The following is a 25,405-nucleotide window of genomic DNA, read 5'->3' as shown; positions in this document are numbered from 1 at the left end:
CCAGAATTAGTGGGTATCTCCCAGTGGCCACCCATTTTAATTCCACTTCCCATTCCCATTCCGATATGTCAATCCATGGCCTCCTCCACTGTTGGTTAGAGGAACATTTTATAATCCGTCTGGGTAGCCTCAAAGCTGTTGGCATGAACATAGATTTCTTGAACTTCTCGTAATGCCCTCCCCCACCTTCACCATTCCCCATCCCATTTTCCCTCTCTCACCTTATCTCCTTGCCTGCCTATTGCCTCTCTCTGGTGCTCCTCCCACTTTTCTTTCTTCCATGGCCTTCTGTTCTCTCCTATCAGACTCCCCCTTCAGCCCCGGATCTCTTTCACCAATCAACTTCCCAGTTCTTTACCTCATCCCTCCCCTTCTCGGTTTCACCTAACACCTTGTGTTTCTGTCCCTTCCTCCACCTTTTAAAATGACTCTGCATCTTTTATTCTCCAGTCTTGCCAAAAAGCATCGGCTGAAACATCAACTGTACTCTTTTCCATACATGCTGCCTGGCCTGTTGAGTTCTTCCAGCATTTTGTGTGTGTTGCTCGGATTTCCAGCATCTGCAGAGTTTCTCTTGTCAGTGACCCATATATCCCATCTCTGCTTCTCCGATCCCTCTCTAAAATCAACTAATCACACATTAAACATTTGGACATTTCTAACTTTCACAATGTAAATGTTAGGATTAATTTTGTCATTGAGCTCTGTAGTGATAGATTAGTTAATTTTCATCTTCTTGCTCATGTTCTGCATCTGACTACAGATGTGACAACACAAGCCAATCTCAAATAATGATGTTCTGCACAATGATTGGAGGGAAAGCAAATACTCATCAAAACTGGAACCTCATTTAGTGCAGGAAATTGCATTTAATGAATATTTGACCAAGGTGTTTACTCCAATAACCTGCATTTTTGGCTCCTCTTTCCTATAAGTTAGCCTACTGCATGGATGCCTTAAACGGATGGATGCTTTAATAAATGCTGTAGCTTCAGGTTGTTCTGTGACTACACCTGGACTTTAGACTTTACTGTGTTTCATACTACGAGGTGCAACAGCATCAGGTTAAATTGCAATCCAGTAAATACAGCAGATTAAGCCGGCCGGTGGTGTAGTGGCATCCGCACCGGACTTTGCAGTGAGTGGTTCTGGTTTCGAATCCAGCCGGCTCCTTGCACGCTTTCCGTCCGTGCTGGGTTGAGTGTCGAGCTCGCACCTCAGCCCCATAAAAAACAGACAAAAACGCTGAAGAAATGGCAAGCACCACAAGGTGTGGAAAGAAGCAATAACAACAACTATAGCAGGTTGAATGATAATTACTATTTCCTGTTTGTGCTTGGACAAGGGATGGATGTTGAAGTTTATGTCCTCAGGAGTTCAAGAGTTATTTGTTTGAATAGGAGTATCAAAAGCACTTCACTAGGACAGTATCAATGCTGAGTTTTACAGGAATTTCCCAGATTGAGATTGATGGATTATTGTTGGATGAGGTACAGATCAGGAATGACTTAATTAAATAACAAAAAAGATTTGAGGAAGTGGATGATCAACTCTGTTCCAATTTCTTCCTATGCATCTATCATTGTCAGATATACTCTGCATACCCAAGAGTATCTGGAGTAGCTTGGCAACCATTAGCTGTTGTGAAAATACGTCCTTTATTGTGGTAAGTTAATTGGCCACGTAAGCTGCCACGTGTGTATGGGTAGTGAATGAATATGTAGGATTTCTTGAGGAATTGGGGAAAATAAAAGAAAATGGGATTATTGTAAATGGGCAATGACTGGTTTGTACAGCTATAGGGAGTTTTCCTAAGCTATAACGATCTATGATTCTGAGTTTTTGACATCTCTTTGTCTATCACCAATGTTGCTGGAGTTGCCTTGCATCTCTGCAGTGGCTTCAATTTCTTTTGTTAAGTTAATAATGAATGTGCTTCATTAATCCTGAAAATATGGCCAGTATGTGTTTCCCTTGATTTTTCCTTTGAATTTTCTCTTCCAGTTAAATCTGCAAAACTCACCAGAAGATTGGAGATAATGATGATAAAAGAAACCCTTCAACCATCAGGCTCCTGTACCAACGTAGACAATTTCACTCACCACAATATTGAACTTATTACTGAGCACAACCTATGGATTCACTTTCAAGGACTCTACAATTCATGCTCTCTGTATTGTTTATTTAGTTATTTATTATTATTCTTCTTTGTTTTTCTTTGTATTTGCTATTTACAGTTTTTACACATTGGTTGCTCCTCAGTCTTGGTATTTTTAGATTTTAATTGATTCTTCATGTTTCTTTATTATACTATGAATGCCTGCAAGGAAATGAATCTTAGGGTAGTAGTTGGTGACATACAAGTACTTTGATAACAAATTTACTTTGAACTTTTAACTTCTACATCTACACAACCATAGTTATTAATAATACTAATTAATAATATTAATTAGAATAGAGTTTTAGTAAAATGGGTAGTCTATGTGTTCACAAAAGCTTTGGAACCAAATATACTCTGGAAATGAAGATGACTCTATGGATAATCATTGTGCTCAATATTGCTGGTGTGATCAGAATAACAGGCCAGATGTCATTGGATTAAAGACAGGTGTAATGGAAGGCAGGCTTACTTGATTTGTAATGACTTGTACATATCTTCTTGTGTTTTAAATTAGATTTGAAATCTTGACTGACCACCTGTATGTTTATCATTATCTTCCTGTGTTCACACGCTGTAAGGATTGTTAGATAAGCCCCGTCAAGTTGCAAGTATCAGAGGTTTCCCGGCACAGGAGGCGTAAGCTATTTATTAATTATAAAGACAATTCATATATAGCTTACTTCTTGAAGTCATTAGGCAAAGCTTTGTGGAAGTATCTTTTATTTCTGATTTCTGTGAATAAACTTGAAATCATAGAGTTGAGTTGGATAGCTTGAAAACAGGCCATTTACCCATTGTTCACTCTGGTCAGCGTGCACGTCAGTATTAATCCAAACTACCAGCACTTGACCCATACCTTAATATCTAGGTGAATTAAGTGCTCATCTAGATTCTTCTTAAACTTATTGGTAGTTTTGCAAAAAAAAACCCACCAGAAGTAATTGTTTGCCTCTGATAGTTTTAGAGCATAAGGTCATAGATATAGGAGAAGAATTAGGCCAGTCGGCCCATCAAGTCTACTGCTCCATTTGATCATGGCTGATGTATTTTCATTCTCAAACATATTTTTCTGCTTTCCCTCTATAAACTTCGAAACCCTTATTAATCAAGAACCTATCAACCTCTACTTTAAATATATCCAATGACTTTGCCTCCGCAGCCATCTGTGGCAATGAATTCCACAGAATCATCACCCTCTGGATAAAGAAATTCCTCCTTATCTCTGTTGTAAGGAGATGCTCATCCATACTGAGGCTATGTCCCCTCTTCCTAGACTCTCCCACTAATGGAAACATCCTCTCCACATCCACTCTACCTTGGCCTTTCAGTATTTGGTATGTTTCAATGAAATCTCCCCTCATTTTTCTAAACTCCAAAATGTACAGGTCCAGAGTCATCAAACACTCCTGAATGTTAATCTTTTCATACCTGGGGTCATTCCCATAAATGCCTTCTGTACCTGCCAGCACATCCTTTCTTAGATATGGGGCCCAAAACCTTTGACATTACTCCACATGTGGTCTGACCAATGCTTTATAAAGTGTCAGCATGATGTCCTTACTTTTATATTCTAGTCTTCTCAAAATGAATGCTACCATTACATTTGTATTTCTTACTACCAACTCAACTTGCAAGTAAGTCTTTAGGAAATCCTGCATGAGGAATCCCAAGTCTTTTTGCACTTCCAATTTCTGAATTCGCTCCCCATTTAGAAAATAGTCTATGCTTTTATTTTTCTACCAAGGTGCGTGACCACATACTTCCCTACACTGTATTCCATCTGCAACTTCTTTGTCCTTCTTCTAATCTGATCAAGTCTTTCTGCGGACTCTGTTTCCTCAACACTACCTGTCCCTCCAGCCCTCTTTGTATCATCTGCAACCTTTTCCAAAAACCATCAATTCCTTTATCCAGATCATTAACATTAAATTGAAAGGTAGTGGGCCCAACACCAACTGCTGCAGAATATCACTAGTCAATTGCAGCCAAATAGCAAAAGCCCTTTTATTTACACACTTTGCCTTCTTCCAATCTTCTGTCCATGTTAGTATTTTTCCTGAAATGCCATGAGCTCACCTTGTTTAATTGCCTCATGTGTGGTATCTTGTCAAAGGTCTTCTGAAAATCCAGGTAAAGAACATCTACTAACTCTTTTTTGTCTATCCTGCCTGTTACTTCCCCAAAGAATTCCAACAGATTTGTCAGGCAGGATATTCCCTTAAGAAAACCATGCTGACTTTGGTCTATTTTATCCTGTGCCTGCAAGTACCTAGATACCTCATCACTTTCATCTCGCCAACTACTCAATTCAGGCTAACCAGTTTCTAATTTCCAGGTTTTTGCCTCCTGTCCATCTTAAAGAATAGAATGACATTTAGAATTTTCCAGTCCTCCTGATCCATTCCAGAACCTAGTGATTCTTGAAAGATCATTACTAATGCCTCCACAATCTCTTTGTTATCTCTCTCAGAATTCTGGGAGTGTAGTACATCTGGTCTAGGTGGTTTGTCTACCTTCAGAGCTTTCAGTACCTTCTACTTATTAATATACTTGCTTCTTCTCCCTGACATTTCTGGCAGCTGCTGGTGTCTTCCACAGTGCAAAATACTTATTTAGTTCGTGCAACATTGGTTTGTTCCTCTTTACTACCTCTCCAGTGTCATTTTCCAGATGTCCAATGTTCACTCTTGTCTCTCATACTCTTTATATCTCTAAAAAAAATTGGTATCCTCTTTTATATTATTGCCTTCTGTTGGTTTTTAAAAGCTCCCCAATCCTCCTGCTCCTCATTAATGTTTTTTATTTTCTTTGCCCTCATTTTTACTTTTATGTTGTTTTTGACTTGCCTCATCAGTTACGATTGTCTCATCCTCCCTTTAGAATGCTTCTACTTCGGGATGAACTGATTCCGTGTTTTCCAAATTACTCCCAGAAACTCCAGATATTGCTGCTGTGCCTTTATCCCTGCTCATGTCCCCTTCTAATCAACTTGGGGTAGCTCCTCTCTCCCTCATCTGTAATTACATTTACTTAACTTCATCACAATGATGCTGTCAGCAGTTTGCAAGATGTAATTTAATTTTACTACATTCAGACAAAGAGAATTAGATTAGGAGCTGTAAGTTAGAAGAGTACAGCACAGGAGCAGGCCATTCAACCCAGAATGTTGTGCTGAACCAGCTAGCAAATCAAAAACACCCAAACACTAATCCCTCCAACCTACACCATGCCCATATCTCTCCATCTTCCTTATATACATGTGCCTATCCAAATGTCTCTTTAAAGGCTCTAATGTAATTGCCTTTACCACCATACCAGGCAGTGCATTTGAGGCATCCACAACTCTCTGAGTGCAAAATTTACCCCTCATGTTCCCCTTGAGCCTACCCCAAGATTAATAGCTGGATGAAAAAGAGAAGTAGGATATGGTGATACAGTTAGATGAAAAAGGAAAATATTACGTGCAGCTTAGAACTGTTGGACTAAATAACTATGCCTATAATATAAATTGTAGGTAATTCTGATTGGAAAGCCAGTATTGCGTAGATTAAATGCCACAACCCTCAAAGTAAAATCAGCATATCTACATCTCTATCATTAATCATTGACTCAGTTGGATTAAATAAAATTTAAAGGTGACAGATAGCTTCATTTGTTATTGGCTGCTGGCAATAAGGTTGGATGTTGAGATTCAGAGCTCTACCTAAATATTATTTTATTAATATTCATTGTGACATGAATTCAGAAGCAGAGGAATTTAGATAATTTCATTAATAGTGAAATACCCTTGATGTTTTTCCTCCACCTTTCTTGTCTATTTTCAATGGTGGATAAGCTTCGGCTGTAAAGTTTTCATGTACAGACTTGAAGCTTATCCACCATTGAAATATTAATCGTACATTTATGAAAGACCTGTCTAAAATATAATTAGCTGAATTGAAAGATTAAATTTTATCCAATAAAAGGTTGGATTAACAGTAGACGTGTGACCAAATGCTGTTTAGGTATGACCCTTCCCAAATCACCTATTTAACACCTATTGATCCAAGATAACTTGCATTTATATAAGTCCTTTCAACTTTCATAGCTGAAACACATTCAACCGGTGATATATTTATGAAAACTTAGCTGTAGCTGCAACATCAAGAAATGCAGTGAACAATTTATAGAGAAACAGGTGTGCACACTAAAAGAAATTAAGGAGGGCAAAAAAGGACATGAGCTAAATTTGTCAGAGAAGATTAATCATATTTAGGAAAAGTGGTACCTGGAGAGGGAATAGGGCCCCTCAGAGACCAAAGGGGACACCTTTGTGCAGAACAGCTGGAGATGGGAGAAAAGCATGAAGGCTTGGGAATGAAGGAAATTTAATGGGGATGTTTTAAGGGTACTCTGCTTAACTATGGAGTAAGTACTAGATGTCTTAAAATGTATGAAGGTAGACAGGGCCTGACCAGAAACAAATTATCCAAGAACTTGTGCCAAGGTCTGAGAAGACTCGAACATATCCACGATATTGAAAAGCGGGAGGGTGAGCAGCTTGATGTCCTGGTACAGAGGAAGGAAAAGGGAGGAGGTCCTAAAGAGAGAATTTAGAGAGCTAGGTTGGAAAGCTGAAAAGCAGGACCTCCAGGGTAGTAATCTCTGGACTGCTGCCTATTCACATGCCAGTGAGGGCAAGAATAGGAATGATTTGGCAGGTGAATGCATGGCTGAGGAACTGGTGCAGGGGGCAGGGTTCGGATTTATGGGTCACTGGGATCTCTTCTGGGGAAGATATGGCCTGTACAAAAGTGATGGTTACATCTGAACCCAAGGGGGAACCAATATCCTTGTAGGCTGGTTTGATAGAGCTGCTGGGGAGGGTTTAATTAATTTGGCAGGAGCATGGGGACCAGTGTGATAGGGCTGGGGATAAGGATGTGGGTTTACTAGCAGAGGTAGTGTATAGTGAGGCTGTCAGGAGGGATGGGCAGATGACAGGGAAAAAATAAGTCACCTGCACCTGATGGTCTACTCTCCAGGTTTCTAAAAGAGGTTGCTGAAGAGATTGTGGAGGCATTAGTAATATTCTTTAAAGAAACAATGGATTCCAGCATGGCTCTGGAGGACTGGAAGATTGCAAATGTCACTCCACTCTTCAAGAAGGGAAGGAGGCAGAAGAAAAGAAATTATAGGCCAGATAGTCTGATCTCAGTGGTTGGGAAGATGTTGGAGTCGTTTGTTAAGGGTGAAGTGTCGGGGTACTTGGAGGCATAGCCCAAAGTCAGCATGGTTTCCTCAAGGGAAAATCTTGCGTGACAAATCTGCAGAAATTCTTTCTGCTAAACAAGATAAGAGCCCAGGTCATTATAGGAAAGATACTAGCATAGATAGAGCAATGGTTGATTGACAGGAGGCAAAGAGTGGGAATAAAGGGATCTTTTCAGATTGGCTGCCATTGACTAGTGGTGTTCCATAGAGGTCTGTGTTGGGACTGCTTTTTTCTACATTATATGTCAACGATTTTGATGACAAAATTGATGGCCTTGTGGCAAAGCTTGCAGACATTGCAAAGGTAGATGGAGGGGCAGGTAGTGTTGAGGAAGCAGAGAAGGTGCAGAAGAGTTTAGACAAATTAGAAGAATGGGCAAAGAGGTTGCAGATAGAATACAGTGCCAGGAAGTGTATAGTCATGCACTTTGGTAGAAGGAATAAAAGAATTGACTACTTTCTAAATGAGGAGAAAATTCAAAAATCCAAGGTGCAAAGGGATTTCAAAGTCCTCGTGCAAGATTTCCTAAAGGTTAATTTCCAGGTTAACTCAGTGGTGAGGGAGGCAAAAGCAATTTTAACATTCATTTCAAGAGGACTAGATAATAAAATCAAGGATGGGATGTTGCGTCTGTATGAGACGCTCGTGAGGCCTCACTTGATTATGTGCAGTTTTTGGTCCCTTATTTAATAAAGGATCTGCTGACATTGGAATGAGTTCAGAGGAGGTTCATGGGAATCCAAGAATGAACGAGTTATGATATGAGCAGTGATAGAAGGCTCTGTGCCTGTAATCACAGGGATTTAGAAGAACGACAGGGAGATCTCATTGAAAGATATCGAATGTTGAAATGGCTAGATAAAGTGGATGTGAAGGCAATGTTTCCTTTGGTGGGGGAGTCTAGGACTAGACAGCACATCTCAAATAGAGGGACATCCATTTAGAACAGAGGTGAGAAGGAATTTCTTTAGCCAGAGGGTGGTGAACCTGTGGAATTCGCTGCCACGGATGGCTGTAGGGGCTAAGTCACTGGATGCATTTACAGCGGAGGTTTATAGATTCTTAATAAACCAGGGCATGAAAAGATATGGAGAGAAGACAGGAGAATGGGGTTGAGAGGGAAATGCATCAGCCTTGATGGGCCAAATGGTTTAATTATGCTCCTATGCCTTATGGTTTTAACACCGTTGGGAGGCTGGATAACAAATTGCAGGAAGCGATATAACAGACTTTTAACATCGTAAACCAGTGAGTTGCTTATTATGTCTCCCCCCTCGCTGTGAAATGGAGACACCTCTTTCTCCTTTATTAGGGAGAGAGAGCGCCTGTGGCATGTCAAATAACGGGTGAACGCGTAGTCTTTGGGGTACTGCAAGTCTGTGTCTTTGTTGTTGCTTTGCTCATGCTTTAGTGCTCGGTGGTGGGTGCCGCTTAGGCGCAGGTGGGAGGGGAGCTGGGGAGGACTTTGCAGTTCTAACATTTAACTGTCATTCATTCTTTGGGGTCACTCCTCTGTTTTCCTGGATGGTTGCAAAGAAAAAGCATTTCAGGATGTATATTGTATACATTTCTCTGACATTAAATGTACCTTTGATACCTTTGAAACATATATTTGGAAAGGTAGAGCTAGACTGAACTAAAAGTATAATTATAATAGATTAGTTAATACGCTGAGTTAGTAGGCCAGAGAAAGGCAAATGAAGTTTAATTCAGATGAGTGTGAGATTTTGCATTTTGGGAATTCAATCAAGGTAGGACTTTCACAGTAAACAGTAGAGCTTTGAAAAGTGATATAGAACCAAGGGACTTTGGTGCTCAGGTATATGGTTCCTTGAAAGTGGAGTCATAGGGTGGTGAAGAAGGCCTTTAGCACACTGCCCTTCACCACTCAGGGCACTGAGTAAAGAAACTGGGAGGTTAGCTAGCAGTTGCACAAGACGCTGGTGAAGCAGTACTTGGATTATTGTGTTCCGTTTTTGCCACTCTGCTATAGGAAATGTGTTATTAAACTGAAGAGTGCAGGAAAAGATTTACAAAGACGTATCTGTTGCTGGATGGACTGAGTTACAGGAAAAGTTTAAACAGACCAGAACATTTTTCCTTGGAGCATAGGAGATGGAGAATTGATCTTACAGAAGTGTACAAAGTCATGAGGAGCATTGATAAGGTGAACACACTCAGTCTTTTCCCCAGAGTTGCAGAATCAAGAACTAGAGGGCACAGAGTTAAGGTGAGTGGAAAGATTTATTAGGAACCTGAGGGGAAACTTTTTTATACAGAGGGTGGTACCTATATGAAATGAGCTGCCAGGAATGTATGAGGCAGGTACAATTACAACTTTGGACAGGCACACGGATAAAAAAAGGTTGAGAATGATATGGTTAAACATGGGCAAGTGGGACAATCTTGGATGGGTATTTTGGTCAGCACAGATGAGTTGGGCTGAAGGGTCCCTTTCTGTGCAGCATGACTCTGTAACTGCTTTTATTATTGGGAATAGTGGCATGGTCATATGATATTGGTTGAAGTATTGACCAGGAACCCTTTTCCTGTAGTGTTATGACAGGAAAGGGTTCTAATTTCACCTGAAAGGGCTAATGGGGTCTTGGAGAACCTCAATAGCATTTCATCGAAGAGGTGGGACATACAGTACTCTCTTTGCATAGCACAGGCTACAGTAGGCTGGATTAGAGCTTGAGCCCAAAATCTTTTTACTTCGAGGAACAGGATTATATATGACATTGGAACATACCACTCAGCCCAGCCATGCTTGTATTTATGTTCCACTTGCGCAATCTTTAAGATATAACACAGTTTTCTGTTTAAAACAGCATTGTTACACTGTTTATTTCTCTGTTGGAAGAGTTGACTTCTTGAGCCTCAGATTTCTTATTAAACACTCAAATTTCCCCTCATTATTCCAATTATGATAAGTCCACATTGTTTGTCAAACAAATATCTTTTATTTCATCTTAAGCAATTCAACTCAGTTTCTACCTTTCTCTGTGAGAAGACATATGAATAGTCAAAAATGATTTAATGTAACCTTGCATTTGAGTGACTGTTGGGGGAGTGAGTACCTCTTTGCAGACACTAGTAGCTGTTAGCTCAGCAATGATAGGGATGGACTGACAATGTACTCCAAGTACAAGAAAGAGACTCAGACAAGCGCACCCACTGTGCTTGAAATTGAGTAACTCCTTTTGTCACTTTTCTTCTTCCACCAGTAACTTCAGATTAACAATATGCTTCATAAACCCACGTGGCTCATGGCTGTTTATTAACAAATCGTGGTTGGCTTCTTTGTCAACTTAATCTGGTTATCCAAAGGTATTTCCTCAACCCCATTAAATGAACAGTGCTGGAATTCACACAGGCAATTAGATGAGATGTGGTTTAGTCTATCAACATATAAAAAGTCCAATGGAAGAACATAATCTTGTGATTAAAATGGATGAAGTGCACATTTAAACCTTTCCATTATGTTATTTTAAAGCAATACATAATTTATGGACAGTGTGTCTGTTTCTGTTCTGCATGACTGTGGATTTCATGGCAACAACTGCTTGTGATTTAACCTACGGTCAATTTTTAACGTGTCTTTTCAGTGTTGCACTGGACATCAGCTTCCACCAATGGCTTAGATCAAAAAACTGAGTGGATTTCTCAGGAGTTGCAGATTTTGGGATTAAATTAACAATCATGAGTTGGAAGAGTGAAAGAGATGAAGGCAACGACATAATGCACATCTACCTGCACAGAAAGAGGTAACAATTCAAGGCCAATCCATCAGAGACACAGCAAGGTTAATTCACATCCTTTCCTTTACCTTCCCAGATGTCTTCTGTTAAAATTTGGCAGAAATGTAATTTCTGAAATAACTTAAATACTCTGTGTCTGAAAATACAGTTAGATCTCAAAATATGTTTGTAAAATGGCTGCCATCATAATAAACACATTCATTTCAGATGTTAGAAATCTGGACATTAAAGTCTTGGTATTGAGAATGACAAATCCAATGAATCATTGACTATGGAATAAAAACACTTAGTTGCGACTTCTTTTGGTGGCTTCAATTTCCAGGGCAAGAATATTCTTTTGAAGAGTTGTTCTGTAACCATCCCAAAGCTGTCGTCAAACTCTCCTTGTCATACCTGAGTTATAGCAAGAGGCCAGCAATAGGAAACCAATAGGAAAAAGAGAAAATTGAGAGTAGTGTGAGCACAGATTGCTATTAGCCCATCCATGGATTCTTATTGGATATGGAGCAGTCATTGCCACCCAGAGTCTGGAAGTATTTCTTTCCCATTGTTACTCTTCCTGGACTGCTTTTGGAAATGACCTGTTTCCCAGTTGATAGTTGACTTGCTTGCTGTCATGTGTCCACTATTTCTCCGGTTGGGGTTTGGTCATGTGGGACAGCTTGTGTATTGTGGATGCTCTGACTGTGAGGGATGGAATTCTGCTGGAGCTCAAGGGCTATTGCATTCTCTGGAAAATTCTTGACCTGTTTCTGATACTCTACAAAAGAGCAAGTCTTGGTGGCTATCGCGATGATGTTCTTACCAATAAATATCGTCGAAACCCGACTGTCTCGGAACAGTAACATGTTAATTGATCGGATGAATATTGTCACTATGTTGATGGTTACCAAGCTTAACACAGGATATAGCATCATCTTCTGAGGGGCTATGTGCTCACCTTGCATGCTGATCTCACTGAGAGACACACATGGCAGAATGAGCAAGAGAATGTAACAGTAGAAAAACATGAGGCCCTCTGCCCACATGGGAAGACCGGACTTATGTGGTTCCCAGAGATTGGCTTGGATGTCCAAAATATCCAACAAATCCAGGGCTACCCAGAACAGACGTCCTCTTAGATCCTCTTTCTTCCTGAAAGTCCTGACGTAGTCCATGCTGTCTAAGGCGATCAAGATGAGGTATAGCCCAGGCACACAGATAGAAAGCAGTAAGGTCAGTGCCTTTCGTGCGACTATGTCTGTGTTCTTTTTCTCAGCCTTGTAGTTCTGAAAAATAAAGTAGAGCTTAATCTCCAGGACAAATATGTACAGAAACCAGAGGATCATGGCGTATCCACGCTTGGCGGTCTTCACCTCAGCTCCGACCCAGACTGCCACATACCGCAACACGATGAGGAAGCAGATGTCTCCAACCAGCACAATGATACAGACCCCAATCTTCCGAGGCCCCTGGTTCTGCTCCACCAGGTAGGCGTCCATGAAGGCCATGCTGCTCATGATGACGATGGTGGAGAGGCACACATGGCGCCTGTCGGGTGGAGGAAGGACCATGTTAGTGGTCGAGGAGCACCTTTCAGCCAATACTGCAGGACTAAAGGAATATCTCCACGTAGCTGAAGAATACAAAAGGTCAAACACACTGCTAAATTAAAGATAAAGTAGCCAAAGTTGATTGCTCCTATTATTTTGATCTGCTGATCGAAAATATAGTTAGCTATTCCCTCCAGTACTCCAGCGATAGATCTAAGGGCTTGGTCAATTCCTGCTGGTAATCTCTTCCCATCCGTGCTCTTATGATTGGTATATTGACGCTTGAGATGTTTTGTGCTTTTTTAATGGCAATGACGTAACTCTTCATCAGATGGAGAGCAACCAACATATCTCTGGAAATCATGGATTCCTGAGAAAGCATGACATGCCTGAGGTATGGACTCTTGACTAATGGACAAAGAGTTCAAAGGTTGAAGGGGTGCCAACAATAGTGTAACAGGTGGGGTCAGCCTGAGATGTGAATGCATTGTCAATCAATTGCAAGTCTTCTTCTGGATGGACCAGATTGCAGGGGTATATTCATCAGCTGCTTTCCATGGACTAAAACTAATGTTGTCATACTCCACATGATCCATTATATTCTTTCAGAGCACTGACCTTCTCCTGGGAATCCTGATGTTGGTTTTCTCTTTGGATCCATGAAACCAAGGAGAAATATGGCTGGGGGTGGGGTAGAGAGAGAGAGAGAGAGAAAAAAGGGAAGAGGCACATTAGAGATGAAAGGTCACAATCACGCAACTTTGTGCTGCCGGCTGCTTATTGATCAACTACAAACTGATGTGTATTGGAAAAAAGTCAGAATAATCTTTTGAAAATAAAATACTTATGAGCTTATAGGCTTCAAATGGTAAACAATTTCTTTTCTTCAGCATGCGGCACTTGCAAAGGTTCACCAGATGAGCAGCTAGCAGCTTAATGCCTGACCAAGGAATCTTGCAAGGACACATGAAGTGGCTTCAGCTCTTGATGTTGTTCTTCAGAGATTTACCAATAATGAAACTGTGAAACACGGTGTGCAACCAGAGGGCCAACTATATCATTAACTCCAGAAGTAGGACCAGCCAGATCTGCCATCAGAAAAAGCAATACTAACCATTTCTCATGGAAAACAAGTGAGAATAAGAAAGTAAATCTCATGCTAGCTAATTGACTTGTCTACATGAGGAATTTCTTGGGCCCTGGCTTGGAACCCTTGGGTGGGAACTATCAATCTGGCTTCCAATTTATGACCACTAGTCTTTGCCATAGGCTGCCATGCTACATTAGCTCGACCATGGAATATTAGACATTTTCTCTGGCTATAAAAGCTTGCAGCGGGACCCCGACCAGCTGGAATAATGGCCTGAAAAACGGCAAATGGAACTTAATGCAAGTACGAAGTGTTGCATTTTGGGGGGGGGGGGGTGCATACGAGAGTGGAGCTTACAAGGTGAGTAATAGGGCACTGCAGAGTGTGGTGGAACAAAGGGATCTCAGAATATAGATCCATAATTCTTTGACAGTGACATCACAGGTAGTAGGATCATCATAAATTAAAGCACTGAGTGCAGGAATTAGGATGTTGTATTGAAGTTGTAAAAGATGCTTGTGAGGTCTAATTTGGAGTATTGTGTGTAGTTTTAGTCACCTACCTAAGGGAAAGATATCAATAAGACTGAGAGTGTAGAGAACATTTAGAAGCATATTGCCAGGACTAGAGGACCTGAGATATAGGAAAAGGTTGAACAGCTTAGGACTTTATTCCTAGTCCGTAAGAGAATGAGGGTAAATTTGATAGAGGCATACAAAATTATGAAGGGTAAATGCAAGCAGGTTTTTTCCACTGAGGTTGAGTGAGACTAGAATTAGAGATCATGGGTTAAGGGTGAAAAGTGAAATGTTTAAGGGGAACATGGGGGGGATCTTTTTCACTCAGAGGGTGGTGAGACTGTAGAATGAGGTGTTTGTGGGAGTGGTAGACGCAGATACGATCTCAGTATTTAAGAGGCACCTGAGATATTGAATGCTGCCATCACCAAAGAAGAAACAGCCCACCCAAATGCATTTCAAGTCTCAGTCGGGGACTTCATTCAGGCTTGCTTGAAGAAATCTTTGTCCAGTTATCATCAGCATATAACATGCAGCACCAGGGTTTGCAACACACTCGACCACTGCTATATTATATTAAGGAATGCCTACCATTCCATGCTGAGACTGCATTTCAGAAAATCTGATCACTTGGCTGCCCTACCTACACACAAGCAGAAACTAAACAGCAAGGCTCTGGAGATAAGGACAACAACGTGACAGTTCCAGACCAAACTTGAATCACTGAAGGATGCTCGATAGCTGTGGAAGGGCTTGACTACTATAACCTCTTACAAAGTGAAACCAAGCGACATAGATGACTACAAGATTTCGCTCCCAGATAAACGTAATGCTTTCTATGCTTGCTTTGACCACCAAAAGAAGGAGGAAACTTCACAAACTCCCACAGCCGCAGATGCACCCTGTAATTTCAGTCTGTGAAGCAGACGTGAGAGCATCCATCAGGAGGGTGAGCCCATGGAACGTATCTGGCCCAGATGGGGTACCTGACTGATTACTAAAGGCCTGCGCTGATCAACTGGCTGGAATGCTCCCCGATACCTGAAATCTCTCACTTCAGTAGTCTGAGGTACCCAAATGCTTCAAGCAGGCTTCAATTATACTCGTGCCTAAGAAGAATGTGGTAACCTGCCTCAATAGCTATCGTCCAGTAGTACTTACATCCATTTTGACAAAGTGCTTTGAGAGTTTGATGATGAAACATATCAACTCCTGAGAAGCAACTTGGATCCACTCCACTTTGCCTATCGGCACAAGAGGTCCACTGCAGATGACATTTCATTGGCACTTCACTCAACCATGGAATATCTGCACAGCAAAGATGCATACATCAGGATGCTCTTTATCAACTACAGCTTGGAATTCAATACCATCATCCCCTCAGAACTAATCAATAAGCTTCAAGGCCTCAATAACTCCCTGTGCAATTGAATCCTCAATTTCCTCTTTGCAGAATCTAGTCAGTTCAGATTGGCAACAACATCTCCTCCACATTCCCCATCAGTACAGGTGTACCACAAGGCTGTGTGCTTTGCCGCCAGTCTACTTACTTTGTATTTATGACTGTGAAGCAAAGCACAGCTCCAATGCCATATTTAAGTTTGTCAATGACATCACTGTTGTTGGCTGAACAAAAGGTGGTGATGAATCAGCATATGTAAAGGAAATTGAACATCTGGCTGAGTGGTGTCATAACAACAACCTCTCACTCAATGTCAGCAAGACCAAGGAGCTGATTATTGACTTCAGGAGGAGGAAACCAGAGGTCCTTGAGCCAGTCCTCATTGTGGGATCAGAGATTGAGGGGGTTAGCAATGTTAAAATCCTCAGTGTTATTATTTCAGAGAGCCTGTCCTGGACCCAACACATAAGTGTAATTACAAAGAAAGCACAGCAGCGCCTCTACTTTCTTAGAAGCTTGTGAAGGTTCATCAAGACATCTGAAATTTTGACTAACACCTATAGATCTGTGGTGGACTGACTGGTTGCAAACACCAATGCCTTTGAATGGAATATCCTACAAAAAGTGGTGGATATGGCCCAGTCCATCGCGGGTAAAACCCTCCCCACCATTGAGCACATCCACATGGAGAGCCTTTGTAGGAAAGCCACATCGATCATCAATGACCCCCACCATCCAAGCAATGGTCTCTTCTCACCGCTGCCATTGAGAAGAAGGCACAGGAGCATCAGGACCCACACCACCAGGTTCAGGAACAGTTACAATCCTCAACCATCAGGCTCTTGAACCAGTGGGGATAATTTCACTCAACTTCACTCGCCTCATCACTGAACTGTTGCCACAATCAATGGACTCATTTCCAAGGATTCTTCATCTCATGATCTCAATATTTATTATTTAGCTATTTTTTGTTATTTATTTTTTGAATTTTGTGTTTGTACAGTGTGTTGTCTTTTCCAAATTAGTTGTTTGTCCATTCTGTTGGGTGCAGTCTTTCACTGATACTATTATATTTCTTAGATCTACTGTGTCTGTCTGCAAGAAAACAAATCTCAGACTTGCTTTTATTTTGAACTTTGAACTATAATTTCCTGGCTTACTCTTATAACCTTCCTTAAACAATGGAACAGCATGGGCTATCCTCCAATCCTCCAGCACCACACTGGTGGATAAGGATGTTCTAAGTATCTCTGCTAGGGCCCATGCAATTTCTGCACTAACCCCAAGACGGTAAACACCTCCTCCTCTGTGATCTGTATACAGTCCACAACTTCACAGCTGTTTTGCCTCACTTCTATAGACTCTGTGCCCTGAGTAAATACAGAGGCAAGAAAATCCAATTAAGATCTCCCTCATTTCTTTCAGATCCATGCACAGACGACCACTCTGACCTTCAAAAGGATCAATTTTGTCCCTTGCTATCCTTTTGCCCCTAATATACCTGTAGGAGCCTTTGGAATGCTAGAGCAAACTCATTCCTTCTTTTAGCCCTCTTGATTTCCTTCTTATATGTTATCTTGCATTTCCTAATCTCACCAAGTACTTCATTTGCTTCTTCCTGCCTATACCTGCTATGCATCTCTTTCTTTTTCTTCATCATGGCCTCAAAATCTTTTTAAAAACCAGGGTTCCCTAAACTGGTTTTCCTTGTCTTTTATAGGAGGATACAAACTCAGTGCTCTCAAAATTTCACTTTTGAAGGCCTCCCACTTACCAAATACAGCTTTGCCGGAAAGCAACCTGTCCCTCTCCCAATCCACACTTGACAGTTCCTTTCTGATACCTTCAAAATAGGCTTTTCACCAATTCAGAATCTCAACCTGAGGGCTAGACCTATCCTTTTCCACAATTATCTTGAAACTAATGTCATTATGATCACTAGATATAAACAGTTCCCCTATACAACCTTTGTCACTTACCCTGTCTCATTCCCTAATTGCAGATGTAGTATCACACTCTCTCTAGCTGGGACCTCTATGTACTAATTAAGGAAACTTCCATGAACACATTTGACAAACTCTATCCCATCCAGCCCTTTTACATTATTGGAGTCCCAGTCAACGTGTGCAAAGTTAAAATCACCTACAATCACAGCATTATGTTTCTTGCAACAGTCTGAGATCTCTCTACAAATTTGCTCCTCTAAATCCTGGGACTGTTGGGTGGTCTGTAATATAATTCCAATAATGTGGTCATCCCTTTTTTCTTCTTCAGTTCCATTCATATAGCCTCAGTAAACAAGCTCTCCAGTCCGTTCTGTCTGAGCACTGCCATGACATTTTCCCTGACTAGTAATACCATCCCTCCCATTCTATCACATCTAAAACAACGGAACAGTGAAACATCCAGCTGCCTCTCCTCCCCTAGCTGTAACTGAGCCTCACTAATGGTGACAATGTCATAATTCCACGTGCTATCCATGCCCTAAGCTCATCTGCATTTCCTGCAATACCCCTTGCATTGAAATATACACAACTCAGAACATTAACCCTCCATGCTCAATCTTTTGAATCCTGGCTTTGTGTAAGACCATACAACACAGGAACAGACTTAGGCCATTGGGCACATTGAGTCTGCTCTACCATTCCATCAAGGCCAAGTTATCACCTTCTCAACCCCATTCTCCTGCCTTCTTCACATAACCTTTGATACCTTTATTAATCAAGAACCATGTTTAAACTGTATCATCTTCCTATTTCTATCCTCAGTAGTATGTGACATTGGTAGCAATTCTGAGATCACAACCCTGGAGGTCCTGTCCTTTAACTTAGTACCTAACACCCTGAACTCACTTTACAAGACCTTGTTCCCCTTCCTACCCATGTCATTGGTACTGACGTGGATCGTGACTTCTGGCTGTTCACCCTTCCACTTAAGAATGCTGAGAACTCGAATTGAGATGTCCCTGGTATCTGGGAGGCAACGTACCATCTGAGAATCTCGTTCTTGTCCATAGAAACTCCTGTCTGTTCCCATAACCAACAAATCCTCTTTCACTACAGCTTGCCTCTTCTCTCCCCTTCCCTTCTGAACCACAGGGCCAGACTCAATGTCAGAGACCTGACCGCTGTGGCCTTCCTCTGCTAGGTCATCCTCCCCAACAGTATCCAAAGTGGTACACCTGTTGAGTGGAACAGCCACAGGGGTACTTTGCACTACCTGCCTATCCCCTTTCCCACTCCTGACAGTCACTCATTTACCTGTGTCCTGCACCTTTGGTGTATCTACCTTTCTGTATGTCCTGTCGATGAATCCCTCAGCCTTCCGAATGATCCGGAGTTCATCCAGTTCCAGCTCTAGTTCCTCACCATGTCCTAAAAGAAGCTGCAGCTGGATGCACTTCTAGCAGGGGTATAATCAGGGATATTGCAGATCTCCCTGCCTTCCCACATCCCACAAGAGAACATTCCACTATCCTGCCAGGTATCCCCACTGCTCTGACTAGGCAATAAGAAAGGAAGAAAAATTAAGTGAGAAAAATACCTACAGCCACTGCCTCTATGAGCAAAAGCCTGTACTCCCGACTCTCACAATGACTGCTCCGCTTAAACCTAATTTATTTTTATCGACCCTTGCCAGTATCTAATTATCCACAACCCAACACCTCCTCAGGAACTGTGGCGTGCAGAATGACCTGACTGCCCTGCTTGCTTCTTTTGAACTCTCTCTCCCGCTACACAATCCAACATCTCCTCGGGAACTGTGGCGTGCAGAATGTCCTGACTGCCCTGCTCGCTTCTTTTGAACTCTCTCTCCCGCTACACAATCCAACATCTCCTCGGGAACTGTGGCGTGCAGAATGACCTGACTGCCCTGCTCGCTTCTTTTGAACTCTCTCTCCCGCTACACAATCCAACATCTCCTCGGGAACTGTGGCGTGCAGAATGTCCTGACTGCCCTGCTCGCTTCTTTTGAACTCTCTCTCCCGCTACACAATCCAACATCTCCTCGGGAACTGTGGCATGCAGAATGACCTGACTGCCCTGCTCGCTTCTTTTGAACTCTCTCTCCCACTACACAATCCAACATCTCCTCGGGAACTGTGGTGCGCACAGTTTAATCATCTTACTCTCTATTCACCTGGTCTTCAGCCAGTTTATAAACCATCTCAGTAAGCACCCTTCAGTTTTGCAACCTTCCACTTCAGCTAACAGTACCTTTAGTGGGGCTTTATGTCATACCCTTTGGAGGTCCATACGAAATCATACTTAGGCAATCTTCTGGCACTGTGTCACAGATTATAGTGCTGCCGCCTCCGAGCTCCAATGACCCGATTTCAATCATGACTGTGAGTACTATCTGTGTGGAGTTTGCATGTTTTTCATGTGTCAACACGATATTATCCTCTGGATTCTTTGGTTTCTACCCGAATCCCAAAGATGTGCTGGCTGATAAGTTGACTGCCAATTGAAAATTGCCCCGAGTGTGAAGATGAGTGGGAGCAATGAATAAGAACATGAGGTGAATGAAATGTGATTGAGTCGCATTCCCGTAAATGGGTACCTAATGCTTAGTATGCTGAATGACTGAGCTGAATGGAGGGAGGAAAGCAGTCAAGACAGATTACAGAATGGTAGCTCATTGTCAGTGCAAAGAAACATAGTGTTCCCCAGATTTCTTACTGGCAGCTCTAAGCATTTTTTCAGACCAAGTGTTAATAAGTTCCTGTTTTATGGAACAATTCTGGTTCAATAGCTAAAGTGAATTAAACTGCTGTTGAAAAAGGTACCATGGGGATACAATTATTAGGCAGTCATCCGTCACTGATTAAAAGCTGCTTCTCTGCTGAATGATTCTCTGACTCTCTGACCTCATCAAAATAGTCAATCAATTTTGACAAGTATGACCTGCCCTTTACGGATCTATGCTAACTCCAGTTGACAGTTTTCAAGGGGTTCAGCCTCTCGATTCTTTTTAAGAGCTCTACTAATTTCCTGACAATAGATGGCTGGCAAGCTGATCTGTAATTATAAACACAAGAGTATCTGCAGATGGTGCAAATCCAGAGTAACAGACACAAAATACCGGAGGAGCTCAGCAGGTCAGGCAGCATCTATGGAGAAGAATAGACAGTCGTCTATACACAGGGTCTATAATTCCCTGGTTTCTCTTTCTCAGTTTTGTAAGTAGCAGAATGACATGCACAATTATCTAATCCAAAGGAACAAACCAAAAGCCGTGGATGAGCCAGGAGATTCGTAGTCCGCTGAGGGCTAGATCTGTGGCATTCAAGGTTGGTGAAACAGAACTACTGTATACAAGTAGTCCAGGTACAACCTAAGGATAGCTATCTTAAGAGCAATAAAACAATTCTGATTGTGGTTAGAGATGGAATAGGATGCACGTCAGCTCTGGTAAGGTTTAAAGGCCATTACTTCCTACAAGACGAAACCAAACATCATGAATGGCTGTGCTGCTTCACTCCCAGATGTGCTCAATGCTTTTTATGCACACTATGAAAAGGAGAATAAAACTACACCTGTGCAAATCCCTGTGGTATTTGGTGACCCTGTGATCTCTGTCTCGGAGGCTGACATGAGAACATCTTTCATGAGGGTGAACCTTTGCAAGGTGTCAGGCCCTGATGAGGCTCTGAAAACCTGTGCCAACCAATTAGCAGGAGTGTTCAAGGACGTCTTCAATCTCTCACTGCTAGAGTCAGAGGTTTCCACCAGCTTCAAAAGGCCGACAATCATACCAGTGCCCAAGAAGAGCACGGTGAGCTGACTCAATGACTATCACCCAGTGGCCCTCATATCTACTGTGATGAAGTGCTTTGAGAGGTTGGTCATGGTTAGAATCAACTCCTGCCTAAGCAAAGATCTGGACGTGCTGCTATTTGCCTACCACCACAATAGGTCTACAGCAGATGCAATCTCTCTGGCTCTCCACTTGGCCTTGGATCACCAGGACAATAGGCTGCTGCTAATTGATTACAGCTCAGCATTCAACACAATCATACCCTCAGTTCTAATTAAAAGGCTTCAAATCTGGACCTCTGTAACTCCCTCTGCAACTGGATCCTTGACTTCCTCACCTGGAGACCACATTCTATTCTCTTCGCTGACAATCAATAGTGGCTTAAGGATGTGTGCTTAGCCCAATGCTCTACTCTCACTACACCTATGACTGTGTGGCTTGGCACAGCTCAAATGCTATATATAAGTTTGCTGATGACACAACTGTTATTGGTAGAATTTCAGATGGTGTCATGGAAGTGTATGGGAGCAAGATAGCAGCTGGTTGAGTGGTGAGGCAACAACAACCTTGCAGTCAGTATTAGTAAGACCAAAGAATTGATTATGGACATCAGGAAGGAACAGCCAAGGGAACACACCTCCATCTTCATCAAGGGATCAGTAGTGCAAAGGGTAATAGTTTCATATTCCTAGGTGTCAACATCTCTGAAGATCTATCCTGGGCACAGCACATTGAGGCAATCATAGAGAAGGCATGACAGTGGCATTATTTCATTAGGAGTTTCAGGAGACTTGTTATGTCACCAGAGACTTGCAAATTTCTACAGATGTACCACAGAGAGCATTTTAATTGGTTGTATCACCATCTGGTATGGAGAGGAGACTGCACAGGATAGGAAAAACCAGCAGTCAGCTCCATTAAGAACCCAGACTCCCCAGCATCGAGGACACTTTCAAAAGGCGATGTCTCAGAAAGGTGGCATCCATCATTAAGGACCCCATCACCCAGGACATGCCCTCTTCTCATTACAACCATCAAGGAGGAGGTACAAGAGCATGACAACACATACTCCACATTCTAGGAACAGCTTCTTCTCCACTGTCAGATTTCTGAATGACCAATGAATCCATGAACATTATCTTAGTATTTTCCCTCTCTTTCTGCATTAATTATTTAATTTATTTTATATTTATAAATCTTACTGTTGTTTATAGTTTCTTTATTATGTATTACAATGTACTGCCGCCACAAAACAACAAATTTCATAACATGCCAGTGATATTAAACCTGATTTTGATTCAGTTCCTGACTCAAGAGAACTTTGGAAAGTTTGGAATTCAGAAATTGTTAGGAAAAGCTAATTAATGAGGTTTTCTCACTGCAGATTTAAAGTTATTTTTGCAAGATGAAGGATTACACAGGGAGGAGGAAGACACAGATAACACAAGGGTCACTTACTCTTGATGCAAAGAAGCATAACATTTTCCCCAGATCTTCTATTGGTGCCTCTAAGCATCTTTAAGACCAGGTGTTAATGAGTTCCTTTTCTATTATGGACAATTCTGGCTTAGTAGTTAAAGCAAATTTAGCTGCTGCTGAAAAAGGACCATGGGGATACAGTCATTAGGCACTTATTAGTCACCAATTAGAAGGGAGTTGTAACTCGTGTACCTGTAGCAGATCTACAAGATTCTGTTATTAATTAAGCCTTTATAAGGGCATTAACACTGGCTTCAGGTGTCCGTATTGGCACAGTGCTGGCAGCTAAAAAAGAATGTGGAAGCAGATTAAAAGTAATTTAGTATTTGGTTTCAAAATTCGGAGGCATTTTGATAAAGCATTTAGAGAGGAGGATTGGTCACAGATGAAATAACCTACAGGGTTCATGAGAACTAATTTTAATCAGGCAGATTGTTGTGATTTGAAGTGCACTGCGTGAAAGTGCGGTGGAGATAGGTTCAAAAGAAAATTAACTAAATAATTGAAATTGACAACTGGTGTTTGATAAGCACGTAAGGTTGAAAAACATGCAGGGTTTTGGGGAAAAGTTGGGGAAGTGGAAATAATCGGACTCCTCTTTGACAGAGATCACTGTGCCAGTGGTTACCCTCTCCTCAGTATCAGTGGATAAACATGACTTATGCTTTGGTATGACACTATGCTTCCTGAGTATTCCTGAGTTACTCCAGGACACCATTCTCTACCTGTGATAGACCGTCTAATATTCAGCCAGATGAAATACCACAGTCTCGCCCAATGCAGACTCGGGCAAACTAGAAATTGAAAGCATGAGGTCAATTGTAGTGATTATATCATTGTCCAAGACTGGAGGACATCACTAACTACACAGGCCAGGTCCCAAATCTTGTACCTTTTATTCCCAAATTACATTCATTCTGCATTGAACTGCATTAAGAAAAGTACTGGGGTACGTCTTAGTGGATTGGCAATCATTCTTACTTGCTTCTCTCAGTTGAGAAGAGAATGTGCCGAAGCTAATGGCAATTCTATAGGTGGAATACTTTCCACAGACTTCTACCCCAGAACTGTGCAGAAGGGGCAATATCCTTCAGATGAGCAATTAAATCAAGGCCTCCTTTGTCCTCTCGGGTGAATGTCACTGTTTTGAAAATTATAACCATGCCATCTTTTCATATGATATAGTCGATGCTTTTTCTCAGAACAGTCCCACTTCCCTCATTGTTCCCTTGTAACTGATTCTCTCTCATGTGTCCATAGGATCCACCAAATTCTCCTGACACCCATCCCCACCGGGGGGATTTACAGAGGCTAATTAACTCACCAACCCCACTCTTCGGGAGCGTTCAGGAGAAATCCACCCAGTCACACACAGCACGTGCAAACTCCACACAGACAGCACCAGAGGTGGGACTGAAGTTGGGTAACTGGAGCCTCGAGGCAGCATCTCCATTAGCTGTGTCACTGTATCGTCTATTACCGCTAACAACATTGCGCTTCTTATGATCTCAAATGTCCCAAATCACATTAAACCTAATAATGAATATTTTAAATAATTAATCATTGTTATAATGGGGGAAATTAAAGAGGGCATTGTGCATATGGTAAATTCCCAAGAACAACGATATAATCCCAGCCCATTTATTATTGATGTTGATTGTGAGGTGAATGTGAAGATCTCTGCTCTACTTTGAAGCAACTTGCAGGCAGAGAGAGCAGACATGACCTCCTTTAAGCTGTCATCTGTAAAGCAACTTCTCCTCAGTTTTCCATTGGAGCATTGATTCAGGCTGAAATCTCTGGAATATCAATTGAACCCGCAAGTCTCTGATTCAGGGGAAAGTATGTTGGCAGCTTCGCCTGGCTGTGCAAGGCAGTAGTATTCTCTGGCCAGTATTTATGCCTCAAGAACTTTCACTAAAATAACTTTAATCTGTTCATTTATCTTACCGCTTTTCGTGAAACCTTGATTATACATAAACAGTTGCTGCATTTCTTACATTAAGAGTGAATGCACTTCCTGAGTAATTAGTTGTCGTTCAAAGCACTTTTGGGCATCTTAAAATAATGAAAGGTGTTATATAAATGCTAATTCTTTCCGTTCTTCATTCAATATTGCACAGATCGTCTTGCTCCAGGAATTTGATTGAAAGTTCATTTAAGGAAATGGAATAAAAAACAGATCTTATACTGCTCTGCTTTATAGATCAAGCTCATCTCCGAACCTTTACCTAGTACATTTCCCGATTTCCATATCCTCTGACGTCCAGTTTAAGTGTTCAATACACAATGTTTGAGTAACCAGAGCCCCTGGAAATACAGTATTCCAAAAGCTCACAATCCAGTACTGGAGAACTTCTGGTAAGATGATGGTGCATGCAAATATAGCAGCCTCTTGCAGACCAGCCAACGGTGCTGTATTCTTTGCAAAATGTGATTTTTTACAAT

General features: G+C 41.6%; 1 protein-coding gene across 3 annotated transcripts in view; it reads right to left on the bottom strand.

Moving 5' to 3' along the window:
* LOC140725179 (transmembrane protein 121) overlaps window positions 1–25,405 on the bottom strand; it is a 124,450-nt gene that overhangs the window by 35,567 nt on the left and 63,478 nt on the right. The window contains exon 2 of one of the 3 annotated variants that reach the window (XM_073040281.1): window positions 10,356–13,389. The exons of the other annotated variants lie outside the window; for them this stretch is intronic. Within the exon in view, the coding sequence (XP_072896382.1) occupies window positions 11,791–12,729 (939 nt within the window). The 5' untranslated portion in view covers window positions 12,730–13,389 and the 3' untranslated portion in view covers window positions 10,356–11,790. Of the gene's footprint in view, window positions 1–10,355; window positions 13,390–25,405 lie in introns of those variants that run through there. 3 annotated transcript variants of the gene reach the window in all.

Source organism: Hemitrygon akajei, chromosome 3 (assembly GCF_048418815.1).
Source record: "Hemitrygon akajei chromosome 3, sHemAka1.3, whole genome shotgun sequence".
Lineage (NCBI taxonomy): Eukaryota > Metazoa > Chordata > Chondrichthyes > Myliobatiformes > Dasyatidae > Hemitrygon > Hemitrygon akajei.
The sequence above is the reverse complement of the archived record's forward strand: the minus strand, read 5'-3'. Positions and strand labels throughout refer to the sequence as shown.